The 13,652-nt window shown below is 41.5% G+C and overlaps 1 protein-coding gene and 1 pseudogene across 1 annotated transcript; one reads left to right on the top strand and one right to left on the bottom strand.

The window, feature by feature from the left end:
• Positions 1-214: 214 nt before the first annotated feature.
• LOC104850751 lies at positions 215-815 on the bottom strand (annotated as a pseudogene).
• Positions 816-2,346: 1,531 nt separating this feature from the next.
• Positions 2,347-10,967, top strand: LOC104850733 (killer cell lectin-like receptor subfamily G member 1). Its single transcript, XM_019205081.2, has 5 exons — positions 2,347-2,522; positions 3,565-3,669; positions 5,313-5,482; positions 10,355-10,455; positions 10,790-10,967. The coding sequence occupies exons 1-5, from the start codon at positions 2,435-2,437 to the stop codon at positions 10,899-10,901; spliced, it is 576 nt and encodes a 191-aa protein (XP_019060626.1). The 5' UTR covers positions 2,347-2,434; the 3' UTR covers positions 10,902-10,967.
• Positions 10,968-13,652: the final 2,685 nt, after the last annotated feature.

Genomic DNA, 13,652 nt, shown 5'->3' on the forward strand with positions numbered 1-13,652 from the left:
TCCCCAATGCATCGACATTTACATGATCTACATTATAAGGCGACTACGTTTACATGATCGAAATGCTAAAATCTGTTTTTTTCTAAATATCACAATAAGTCAAGCCATAAAAATCCAGAATTTAGTTTTAAATGCATTTATGAAGACTGCTGCTGAGCTCAGAGCATGCAAGTATTTCACGATCACCCCGCTGAAGCTGGATGTTGAAAGCCCTTCAGTGTGTCCAGTGATGCACTTTTTCACTCACCCAAATATCTCCAGATTTGTTTACTTTGACTTGGGCAGTATGGTGGGAAATACCAGTGGGAAGGGATTCATTCACAGCAGCACTGAATGGAATTGGCTCACAGTTTTCTATGTCGTCTGCTGCTGGGAGGTCACAAAAGAGGACTTGACCACTCACATTTAAGTCACATTCTGACTTCTGAGAATCGTGCCCAGGTAGTGGTGAGGATCGTCGTGTTTGTCCTGATCGTAAAGCTTCCCCAAGAGGAGAATTTTCGAGATTCTTGAACTTTTCTTAGCAAGTTCTCACATAAGGAAGTTTTCCAGCAAAGTATCCCACAATATGAGCACATAGAAGTTCAGGGATGGAACCAAATCTGGGATGACTCGAGGGAATTCCTTTACCAAGCAGTCCTTGAGTCATCAACATGCTCGTGGCAGTCAGCGGCACAGATATGAACCAGAGGCCTTCATCACTGCCTTCTGCCAACATTCTTTTTTTCCTCTGTCAGAATCTAATCAGCCCCTGTGAGGGGAATCGGTCTCGGAATTTTTGCATTCGGCTCTGGAAAATCAGCCTGCCCATTCATCTTTCAGAGTTTTGGCAACGGGGAGGGGATGGACTGCTAAGTGGCCACCTAGAAGTCACCCAGATACTCGCTGGAAAAAAAAAATTTTTTTTTTTGATGGGGGTGATATCAGGGATCGAACTCAGGTCCTGTTGCTTGCAAGGCAGGCAGTGGAACCACTGAGCTAAATCCTGGCCCTTGAAAACATTTTTAAAATTACCTTTTAATTTCCTTTTCAACCCAGACGTTGTCCAGAATGTGGTATCTAAATGTGAGTCTTGCCATTTTGTTACTGTTCTCAATTTCTAGTTTTGTTTCACTGAGTCTAGAAAAGATCCTTGGGATCACATGATAATTAAAAAATTTGATAAGAATTTGTTTTGTGACCTAATTATGAGCCATGCTGGAGAAAGGGCAATCTGTTGGGTGGAAAGTTCTGAATATATCTATTCGGTTTATTTGGTCTGTGTATTCAAGGGAGCTGTTGATTTATTGATTTTTATGCCTGGATGATGTTCTTGAAAGTGAAGTGTTAAAGTCTCCTCTCATTACTGTACTGCTGTCAGCTTCTCCCTTGCTGTCTATATTTATTTAATTAAATTAATTAATTTGTTTTGCTGTACTGGAGTCTGAGTACTCAACCATTCAACCATGAAGATACGTCCCCAGCCCTTTATTGTTTGTTTTATATACTCATATGCTGTTACTTTGGGTGCATATGTATTTATTATTGTTGTGTTTTTCTGACCCTTTTGTCATTATAAATGATTTTTTTCTAGAGATAGTTTTTTACTTAACGCACATTCTGTGTGATGTAAGCATGGTCTCTCATGCTCTCGGGTACCCTTGTGCATGGAATATCTCTTCACATCCCTTCAGCCTATGTATGTCCTTAAATCTAAAGCAACCTCCCCTCCCCCAGTTACCATGGTATTTATTTGAGCGAAGAGGAAAAGGGCTTAATGTTTTCATGCAATACATACTTGGTTCTTTCAATAACCATTGTGACAAATAGCAAACAGAATTAAGGAAAATTAATGAAATTTCAGACAGCGTTAAGAGTAAACATTAGAGTACAGTTGGAAGAATGTTTTGGGGAAGGACAAGTGTTACATCATTTTTACAACATATAACTGAGGAACAGCCCATCTCTCCCGTGATTATAGTACATGCAGTCAGTGGTTTATCTCTCTATCATTTATCGTTTACTCTAAAGGCCCACAAAATGGTGAAATCAGTCCCATTTTTGGTTCATCTATTTTCTCAGAAGGAATAAAAGCAGAGGAAAAAAAATTTGAGACAAATGTGAGGCACCCTCTCATCTGTATTCTAAGGTCCTCTGCTGGATTTGAGAAGCGTTGCTGCCCTTTGCTCAGTGGAATGAGGTAAGACCGACAGTCCAATGAAGATAGTTTTCATGAGCATCTAGAAGGTGCAGGCAAGGAAACCAATTTTTAAAACAGTTCTGAGTATCAGTGTGTATAGGCAGCCCCAGAATTTGAATCATTTCCTGCAAAATTACTTCTGCTTTTGTCAAGTTTCCTGCTGCCAGTCCGGTGACTGGGCTGCCTCCGCACTGCTACGCACCTCACCCTTCTCTAACCCAGCTCTCACCGCTGAGTGCGAGAGATATCCCCCCGATGGAGACAAGGAGCAATGCCATCTATTGCACATTAGAGCTCCCCAGCACGGTCCAGGTGCAGGATGACTGCAGCCCGCAGCGAAGAGGTGAGTTAGCCAAGGGAGCGTGGGAATCCGCAGATAAGCACAGGTCAGCGATGAATGGAGAATAGAGGAAGTTTGGAGTAGCAGGTGCAGACAAACTGAAGATTGTTTGAAAAATTACTCTGAGTCCAGTTTGAAGTCCTGTGTTGGACTCCAGAAGTTTGATGTGTGGTATGGGATTTGATCTCAGGCCTCAGGTCTCAGGTAAATTCATTTCTACTCATTCGCTTCTAGGCTCTCATCCAATTCCAAGCCACCGTAGTGCCGTCGGTTCTTTAATGATCCCGAATTAAAGCAATCACGTTGATGGGAGAGTTTTATCTCTAGTCACGTTTAGAGAAGCGTTGGTCTGGCTGTTTAAATTCTAGACATCTTCATTTTTCTGACTACGAAATGAGAAAAGACACCAGTGGTTTTGCTAATGGGCAACAGTAAGATTTTGTCAGAAAAGCAACTATTTCAATCTCTCCCCAGAGATAAGCAGTATCACCAGAGTCTCAGGTGCACTTGCAGAAATATTGCTACACCCTGTCTTGGAAAATGTTTCTTAGGTGTAACTGTATTTTGAAAATCAGTCCATATAAGAAAAAAAAGCATTTCTTTGTTAGAAGCAGCACATTTACTATGTTTATATCAAACGAATTTATTCTTTGGATGACAGTGAATGGCTTTACACAGAAGACATTTTACACATCTGGGTATCGGTAGGAAAAATGTCTTGAAGAGAAATTGCTGGGCTAAAATGTAAATACCTTTGCAATTTTGGTAAAGGGTGTCAAATTGTTGTCCAAATTCTGAATTTATATCATTACTACAGAAGTAGTAAAAACATGTAAGCCACAAGTTAAGTGGAAAAGTTTTCTTTAGGGTTCGAACTCAGGACCTTGTGCTTATGAAGCAGGCAGTGGCACCACTGAGCTAAATCCCCGGCCTGTGACCCCTGTGTCAGTTCCTTCGGGCCAAATTACTTCAGAGATCCCAGCCTTCCCTTTCCTTTCAACCTTTCCTTGGACTCAGGAGTTTCCTTTGGATTCTGTTTTTGCAGCATCTTCTTCTAGGCCTTCTCTTTTCTGTCTTGTGGTGATAGTGCTGGGCCTTTTGAACGTACTTCTTGCAAGTTTGCTGCTGAGCCAGTGGATTCTGGGCCAAGGTGGGTGCCAACTTAAACCCAAATTAACATTTCATTTTATCCTTTTTAAATTATAAAACAGAAAAATTGAAAAATGAAAATAATAATTTCAGTAAAATAAGTTACTGCCTGTACATAGCTATTTTCTCAATGTGGCCTCCTCATTTTGGCTTATTTAACATTTATTTTCTTAACATAATTGCAAACAAATCCTCTTAAAATCACTCCCATAATATTGTTTTTTCTAAACAAGATGGAATAATTCTAATCATACTTATAATTTTGTATATTTTAAATTTCATATTGTGTCATAAACCTTTTCCTACTACACTATCACATTTATCATGACAATTAAATTTTAACATTAATGGCGTTTATCCTTCCACATAAGGAATTTAATTCTGATATTTTTGCCATTTAAGAGCTTCCATATTTTCTAAAATTAACTTTTCTAGGTTTGGTTCTTTTAGGACTTTAAAGGTAGTGATCAGGGGTTCTCAGTTTATTGTCTCGCAATTAGAGTCCTCACGTAGCTCGTGTTACGGGTAATGACTGCTTATACAGAAAGTGCTGATATGGCTCATGCCTAGGATCCTAAGGACTCAGCCCCAGGGTCTGTCCCTCACACTCATGTCCTATGTTTGACAGAAAGAAACTCTTAGCGACATTAGGGATTTCTGATGCAGGGGATGGGAAGTCTCACAGTTATATGGAAAAAAGGCTAAGTCTGTAAGGTGCCAGGTTAAGAGCGTGGTCTGCAGTAGCCTACACTGGTCCCTTGCAGGCCTTCCCACAGGAAACTACCTAATCTTTACATGGAAAAGATCTGCTTCCCCACTTCTGAACTACACTGAACCTAGACAGGCAACCTACCCTGCAGTAACACATCTACACACATGGAACAAGGGCTTGCACTTGCAGAATGGTCCTCGTGATGAGATTATGCAGGCATGTTTCAGAGAATCTGCTTTGGCTTGATCTCAGAAGCCCATCCCTCCCTTTTGACAGAGCTGCAGTGCAATCATTTAAACTCTGAGGCTGAGGATCATCTGTATTGAAGAGACCGAGTGAAGAATTCTGTCACTGTTCACTTGGATATCTGATATTCTTCTGTCAGAATTGTTTCCTAAAGTAAATAATCTTTGCTGAAGTCTAAGTAGGTTGTCTAATTTCCAGCGTGATAGACAATCACATCTGGGATAATAAGCCTTGTGGTCTAGTCATTGGTTCTTTCTGACTCGCCTATCGGCTGGGTGTCACGCGGCCGGACGAGCCTGCTGGGCAGTGTGCACTGTGCAGCCACAGTGGCCACGCTGAGCAAGTGCAGGCAGCACACGGGGCTGCGTTTGGCAGGTGCACAGCTATGCCGCCTGGTGTGTGTATCAGTGGCACAGAGATTTGTTAGTGTGAGTAATGTGCTCTTCTCGCCATCAGGCACGTGGCGCCTCCTTTCCTTCCCGGCCCCGCCAGTCCTTGTCACAGCTTTGCTGCGTGGGGAGTGCACTGGTGCTGGTGGAGTTGGAGGCCTCACATTGTTACTCATTTCTTCAAACCTTAATCTGAAAGGGGAGGAGAGGGGGAGACACTGGGGATGCTGTTCCCCTTATCTCTTCTGAGGCTGTTGACTCCATGAAAACGTGAACCATCTTCCTCTTCCTTTCTAGGCCCCAACCGCGCCACTTGTGCCAGCTGTCCCAGCTGCCCGGACTTTTGGATGAGACATGCTAACCATTGTTACTATTTCTCAGTGGAGCAAAAGGACTGGAATTCTAGTTTGGAATTCTGCACAGCCAGAGATGCACATCTCCTTATGATTCTGGACAATCAGGAGATGGTAAATAAAAGCATCATTTAGGAACTGTAAGCTTTTAGCCAGCCGTGGGGGTGCACACCTGTGATTCCAGCACTGTAGGAGGGGCTGAGGCTAGAGGATGAGTAGATTGAAACCAGTCTGGGAAATACAGTGATTTAGGGAGACAGTGTCTCCGGTTTTTTTTTTTTTTTGTGGTACTGGGATAGAACTTGGGTCCTTGACCTTGTGAGGCAGGTGCCAGAACCACTGAGCTAAATCCCTGGCCCTATTATTTTTGGCTTTTTGAGACAGGGTCTCACTATGTAGTTCAGACTGACCTGGAACTCACTATGTAGCTCAGGCTGGTCTCGAACTCACAGTGATCCTCCTGCCTCAGCCTCCCGAGTGCTGGGATTACAGGCGTGCGCCACCACACCTGGCTTTCAGCCCTTTTTATTTTGAGACGGAGCCTCTCTAAGTTGTAAAGTTGCCCAGGCTGAATTCTAGCTTGTGGTTCTCCTGCCTCAGCCTACCAGTTTGCTGGGATTACCAGCTTGAACTACCATGCCTGGGTCATTAAATGTTTTCTTTTTAATGTCTGCCTTTTATTCATTGGAATTCAGAAAGTTAGACTGGAAACAATGTTCAGAAATTTTAGATAAAGGGAGGGAGGAAGGGAAGAAGGGAAGCGGGTGCTGTGTGCTTAAACACATGCAGAGCTCAGGTGTAGGATTTCTCTTCCTACAGGCTTCTCAGGTCCTTCTTGTCCACTCAGCAGTCTCTCCTCTGAGGAGAAGTCTCTGTTAGCCTTGGAGCATCTCAAGGCCATACAAGGAACTGACACCTGCTACAAAAATCTATCAGATTGAATAAGGATGAACATACACAATGAAAATAAGAAATCCCAGTTTGATTTAGTGTGAATTTCATGCTGACTTTTATGTTTGATATTGCTGTTTTCTTTTTTGAGTAGAGTCAGATCACAGAGGACTGCTTATTAAGAATTTAACTATATTAACCCTTGGGGAAATCCAGAAAGGCAATTACTCTAAAGCAGTTAAGAAGAATATACAGACCTTAAATTTCATAACTCTTTCCTATTTTAAGGAAAGATTCCAGCATCTCAATTCTTGTTTGTGTCAAAGCTTCACTCATTCTCTTGAAATTCTGGGTAGAATCTAAGCCCTGAATCGCCCTTCCTGTAACTTTCCTTTCCTTTTTGCCTACCCTGGCTAAGTGGCAGAGCGCACTGGGGTCTGTGCAGTAGACATGAGATCTGTGTGTTACGGCCTCTGGCCATAGTGGCCTGGTGTTCTAGTCTTGTTCTGGTTGAGGGGCCTCCGAGGCCTGAGCTGCCTGCAGTCAGTGGTGGAAGTGAGCAAATAGCAGAATTTGCCCGCATTGTGAACACCAACAGACAGGAGCAGGAGTCATCACACAGGACGTCACCGCAGCAAACTTAGATCACACGTGTCAGCGACATTACTTGCAAATATGAGACAAATGTTAGAAAATCACATATTCTGTCTTTCTAGGATTTTGGACACCCTGTACTTTATGTTCTGCTTTTAGCACATAACATTATTTTCATTTCTGTGTTTTTCCTACCGCCAAATTATTCCTGGTAATTAAAAACATTGTTAAGTTGTTTGATTTTTAGAAACTATTTATAATAATATTTTAAATAATAAACAATAGGATTTATAATAATTAATATAATAATAAGTGTGTCCTGTCCTATTGCTGCTAAAATCTTTTCATTTCCTAGACAAAATTCTACCTCTGTGTAATTATTATGAGCCACGAATCCATTCACGTGGATTATTTTTTTCTTGGGATCGTTTTGTGTTCTCTTCGCTAAAACTGAGTTGAGCTAGTCACAAGCTTTGACTAATTTAGTAGTTTTTGTATAGTATTGATTTTTCCTTGATATGTGTTGACATAACTTACACTTCCTAAACCGTGTTAACTTTGAAAGTTTAAGGAGTGTGTTGTGTGCCTTAATACTGTTTTAATTTCACTTTATAAAGAGTACCTACAGAATTGTGTATGTGTAAAGTTATGAATATGGACCTAAAAAAAAGGAAAAGGAAAGAAAAATCGATTCTCTTTTTACTTTGTCATTTTTAGTGTTTGTGATTTTTCTTTTTGAAATACAAGCAAACATTACAAGCTCAAAGTGACACCTAAGTGCTCTATTTCACACCCTTTGGGGGACAGGAGTTCTGAGTTAACACCCTTACTTATACTTTAATGCTTTTTCTGTTTTTTTTTCACAGTCACTGACATGTATCTGCACACCCACGCACATGCACACACTCGCTCTGAGCACGTGGAGAACCATGGCTTAGAATGGCGTGGATCTGAGAGCAGCTGGTGGGCATAGGCCCGAGTGTATGCGTGGGCAGCATTTAAGCCCAGTGCTTCAGACACTAATTGAAATTTTTGAGCACATCTTTATTCGTTTGTATGTTTTATTAATTGCTCTTCCTCATCCTGAAATGACAAGACAAAGAAATGGACTCCTGAAAAATCAGATGGAGAAATGAGGAAACATTCATCCCACCCTAACTTAAATAATTTTTTAAGCAAGTTGGTTTCATTTCTCTTATCCTTTCTTTCATTTTCAGTCTACCCCCTGGCTCCCAACATAAACAATTTTTGCTCCATGGGGGTGAATTTGTGTTTAAGGAGGATTTCGTCTCTTGCAACATAATACCTGACTCTGTAGTCTTTTGTTCTATGAATATTTACTAAACATAGTTTCATAAATCTTCTAGGTGCTGGGGTTATTGGAAGCATTATAGTGCTTACATTTTTTAGTCAGAAGAGACAGATAACAAAAAAGCAAACAGGCCGGGGATTTAGCTCAGTGGTTCCACTGCCTGCCTCACAAGCACAAGGACCCGAGTTCGATCCCCGACACCAAAACAAAACAAAAAGAAAACAAATAAATGTGGTGCTGTATTCTTTGAAGGAAATGAAACTGCACTATGGTAGTGAATGTGGGCATTGCTTTAGACGGGACAATGAAGGAAGGCCCTTCTTGGGAGGAATAGGTGAGGTGACACCTGAATGCCAGTCATGTGAAAATCTAGGACGTAGGGAAAAGCTATGCGAAGACCCTAACACAAGAATGTGCGTGGGCAGTAAAGGAACAGAAAGGAGGTCCCGCGGCTGGAAGCTAGTGAGTAGAGGTAGTTGAAAGTCTATGCCATGCAGTATGTTGTATATATGGAAAGGATTTTATATTTTTAGGATTAAAAAGCTATGAGTGCAGAGGTGTTTTAGGCCTGTCTTGCTGGTAAAAGAAGACAGCTAAGAGTTCTTATTCTTGGACAGTCATCTTATCAGAATAGAATAAAAATGATAGCAAGATGGAACATCTAGTGGTATCAAAATATGTATAAAGAGTTGGGATTTTGGGCTGGGGATGTAGCTCAGTGGTTTCGCCGCCTGCCTTACAAGCACAAAGACCTGAGTTCAATCTCTGGTACCAAAAAAAAAAAAAAAAGAATTGAAATTTCATTGCTTTCTTGGTTTCTGTATAAAAATGACTATATTCTCCCAGATAAGTCACTCAGTTGTTTAAATTCAAATTCAATTTATTGATCTGTCATTAGAAAATATTGAAAATGAAATTATTATACTTACACCAAATCTTACAGCAAAATCAACCTTCTTAGATTTATCTTTTTTAAAAATTTCATTTACAGAAGTGATTCCCTTAGGGCATAAACTTCTCTGATTGTAAACTTGTGTAGAGCAAGGCATCTTTTAACTCTGTTCTACTGGGTAGCATGGCATAGGTAGTTGGTATAACCAGTTTAACTTTTTCTTAGGGTTGTTCCCTTAAGAAATTGTTTATTTTTAGTTCTTGGTACTGGGGAGCAAACTTGGGTCCTTGCACTTGTGAGGCAGGTGGCAGAACCACTGAGCTAATCCTCAGCTCCTGAACTTTTTTCTTGTCACATACAAGGTTGATGAGAATTTGGAAAATGAGAGTTCAGTGGGAAACACACAAGTATATTGCTGCAGGCTTAGCCATAATTCCTGTATTCTGCTTTTGTAGCGACGTTTGTTTTTTTCTTTTGTGTCCATGAGGTGTTCCATAGAATTAAGAAGGAAGTCACAGTGGAAGGTAGAGATGTAACATTGTCTTATCTGTCACATAAGAATGTAATTACAGACAGTTAATTACAGTCAGTTCCAGGAAGCCGCCATTCTTTGCATTCTGCACATCTGCAGAATGAGAAATTGAGGAAGGAATTAGTTATTTGGAAAGGGGGTTTGACCTAGTTCAGGCTGCTAGAATAAAATGCCATAGAGCAGATGGCTAAACAACAGTCATGTTTCTCATCATTCTGGAGGCTGGGGGGTGGGGTCCAAGTTCAAGGTGCAGCAGATGTGGTTCCTAAACAGGTCCCCTTCCAGCTTGCAAAAGGCTGCCTTTAAAAAAAAAAGTTTATGTAGTCATGGAATGTTATTTATTATTATCATTATTATTATTATTATTATTATTGTTATTATTTTGGTTTTCTGAGACAGGGTCTCGCTATGTAGTTGATACTAACCTGGAACTCACTGTGTAGCCCAAGCTGGTCTCGAACTCACAGAGATCCTCCTGCCTCAGCCTCCTGAGTGCTGGGATTACAGGTGTGCGCCACCACGCCCGGCAAGGCTTCCTTTTCATTGTGTTCTCACTTGGTGGAGAGAGCTCTGGGCCTCCCTATTATGAGGACATGAATCCCATCATGGGTACAGCTTAACATACGCATTTTAAGGGGACAAAAATATTCAGTCCCCAACTGAGGTCATAAGGGAAAAGTAAGGAATAATTGACCAGGACAGAAAATCTCTTTGGTTTTCTGCATCCTTTTCACCTTTCTTCATTTCCTTCACTCTGTCCTTTAGAGCCTACTCCAAAATTTAATTGATCAGGACTTTCGCTGGATTGGTTTGAGAAAAAATTCTAGCTGGACGTGGGAAGATGGATCAGTTCTAAACTTTTCAAGGTAAAGAGCTTCTCAGGAATGGCAGGGGCTGGGCAGAAAGAAGAAAAAGGAAAGAAAAAATAGGGGATTTTGAGAAGTAGATGAGGGGAAGCAGACAGACCAGAGATGAAAGGGTGAAAAGGAGAGGGAAAGAGGGAACAAGGAAAAAAGGGCAAAAATTAAAAGATGATGTTTTCAAGAGAAGCTGAGAAACAATTTTTATTCTTCTGCTGTTTTGGGAGCTCAGGGGTTTAAATAAGAAGAGAGAATTTGTTCAAGTTTTATCCCTTTGTGCTCTTTGGTTCCTTTCCCTTGCATGTGGCTGGGAGTGATGGACTTTTCCGATTCCTTGCAGGGTTTATTCTAACAGCTTGGTGCAGAGGTGTGGTGCTCTCAACAGAGCTGGTCTCCAAGGCTCCAGCTGTGAAGTTCCCTTACGGTGGGTCTGTAAGAAGGTCAGACTTTGATGGACGGCCACTCTGTCCTGAGCCTCAGACCTTGATCTCTAAAAAATACCTTCAAAATATCTTTGAAGAGGGCTGGGGATTTAACTCAGTGGTTCCGAAGCCTGCCTTGTAAGCACAAGGTCCCAAGTTTAATCCCTGGTACAAAACACACACACACACACACACACACACACACACACACACACACACCAAAACAAAACAAACTTTGAAGCAATGGAACTGGCCACTGGGATGCTGGGCCAGCCATGAATATATGTTGAGTGAGCGCCACTACCCAGTTAGGGCTCTGTGTGGAAGATGTGCCCTAGGGATTGATGCTTTACTGATGAATTGTCTTCGAGACTAGTAAGGTGTTAGGCTAATAGTTTACAGTGCAGATTTAGTAGATTTATGAAGTACATAAAAGTTTGGTTTTAGGAGTTCACTCCAGCAACTCAGGCTGGCTGCCTGATCATTACCTCTGTCATCTCTGCCAAACATATACTTTTCTTTTCTCAGCAGATGAGTGGATAAGGAAAATGTGGCCTATATACACAGTGGAAAATTACTCAGCTATAAAAATGAATGGCATCTTGTCATTTGCAGAAACATAGGTGAGCCGGAGATTATGTTAAGAGAAATGATCCAGACTCAGAAAGGCAAATCCTTTGTGTTCTTACTCATGTACGAAAGCTAAAAAGTCGACCTCATATATGTGGAGGATAGAATAGTGGTTACCAGGGACTAGGAAACAGGGAGGGTAAGAGGGAGAGGTCGGTTAATAGATTTGAGGAGTAATTTCTCAAATTTCTCTTAGCACGGTAGGGTGAATGTAGTTAACAAGAATTTGTTATGGACTACAAGAGAGCTGGAAGAGAGAACTTTGAATGCTCCCTTCTGCTTGAGGCAATGGTTGTGATAATTGTCCTTCTTTGATCATCGCACATTTTATACATGCGTCGAACTATCACACTGTGCCCCACGAATGTGTACAGCTATGTATTACTGAAAATAAAAACCAAATAAGACAAACAAAAATTTCAAAATACGTCTTTTTATGTTATATTCTGGGATCATCTGAGGAAATGTGCAAATGTACAGTGCCGGTAGTGTCCTACTGTGCGTAAGGTGTGTCTGTATAGAACGCGTGCAGGGAGATTTTATGTGTGCGAAGGGGTAAACATGTTCATTGTTCCTGCTCACATACTTTATCCAGCAGTGGCCCGTTGCAGACGAATCTTCATTCTAAACAACAATGCTGTGAGGACAGAAGGTGTGAAAAGTAGGTGAGGACAGGGTGGTGCTTTCTGCTTCCTGGCCCTTTGCACTGATCTAAAGACTACCCTTGACTGCATGTGTTTTTTCTGAACATGGGTAGATGTGGTCGAATAAGCCATTGTGTGACTGCGTCCTTTTTACGCAGTGTGTGATTTGCATATTAATTTCGCCATAGTCATTAATCTGATAAAGCATTTTCACAGGGGAAATTTTACAGAAGCAGTTTATGTGGTTGAGGCGCTTGAACCTCGAAAAGGACAGAAACAGTGTTTCTCCCGGTAGAGCTCGACAGCACTAGAGAAGGTGCTGTTTGAAGATACACTAAGAGTGTTGAAGGACGCTGTCAGTCTCTCTTGTTGGTGACATTGAATTGTCCACTGTTTGTCTTCATCTCTATATTAATATTTAACATTAAATAAATAAATGAATAAAAATAAAGATTTAAAAATACCTATTCTAGTTGTTTACGGCAGCCATATATCGGAAGGGCTAAAGGCTGTTAGGACACCATGTCCTAATTCTGAGTCACCCCGTGAGCATCAGTTGGGGGCTCCAGAGGCCTCCAGTGGCCAGTGTACTCTGAATATTATGCTGATAGCGGGAGGCAGTGTAAGCAAGCTCTCATGCCCTCTAACCTCTGGAGGCTGGCTGTGGGGCAGAGGGTCCCTAATGTGTGGATGGGGTGGCGGTGACCCCCACTGTGGTAAGGATCCAGTGTCAGTGACTCCACGTAGGTCACCGCTTGGCCGCTGTAGGTGAATGATTTCATTTTCAAAGAAAGGTAAAGGGACGCAGTAGGCCTTTGAGTTGTCAGCTGAGCAGACAGGATGTGTGCAGCCCTCCCTTGGGCGGAATTCAGTCCTCTTGTAAGGGTTCCTCACCGGTCATCATCGGCAGTGGGTCTGGTTCTTCCCAGCTCTGTCTTGCTTAAGGGTGCTGAGGTGGAAATCACAGCTCATTTCCGCGGTGTTTGTCGGTTCCTTAGATGTAGTCACTAGGGGCTCGGGTTGGTGGGTTGGTTACGACTCAGTGCTTTTGCCTTGTCTGGTGAGAGAAAGTTTGTTAAAACTAGAAATTTAAAGATTTCTATTAGTGCTTAAATTCTACAGCTGATCCCTTTGATGAACATTAGACAATAAACTTACCCAGGAAGCGCAGTGTTTGGAATAAGACATGCACTGAAGTTACAAACAGAGCAGTAACAAAATGAAAATGAAGAAAACCCAGAGGGAGAGAGGAAAAAAACCTCTGCAGAGGCCACAGCTATATCACATCTGAGGGCTCAGTAGGAAAAATGGAAATAAGGTCATATCATCCTTGTATTGCCAGAAGAACTTGGGCTATTGTCCAATTTATTTTACAAAATTATTTTACTGTACTTTAATAAACAGTTCTTTGGACATCAGGTACGGCGATTAATCAAACTCTCCAGTTCACAGTCAATCTCTGTATCAGTTCATACATGTGTCCCTCGTGTTCTATTTACCTTTTCTC

This window comes from Fukomys damarensis, unplaced genomic scaffold, assembly GCF_012274545.1.
Source record: "Fukomys damarensis isolate Sample0158 unplaced genomic scaffold, DMR_v1.0_HiC HiC_scaffold_19, whole genome shotgun sequence".
NCBI lineage: Eukaryota > Metazoa > Chordata > Mammalia > Rodentia > Bathyergidae > Fukomys > Fukomys damarensis.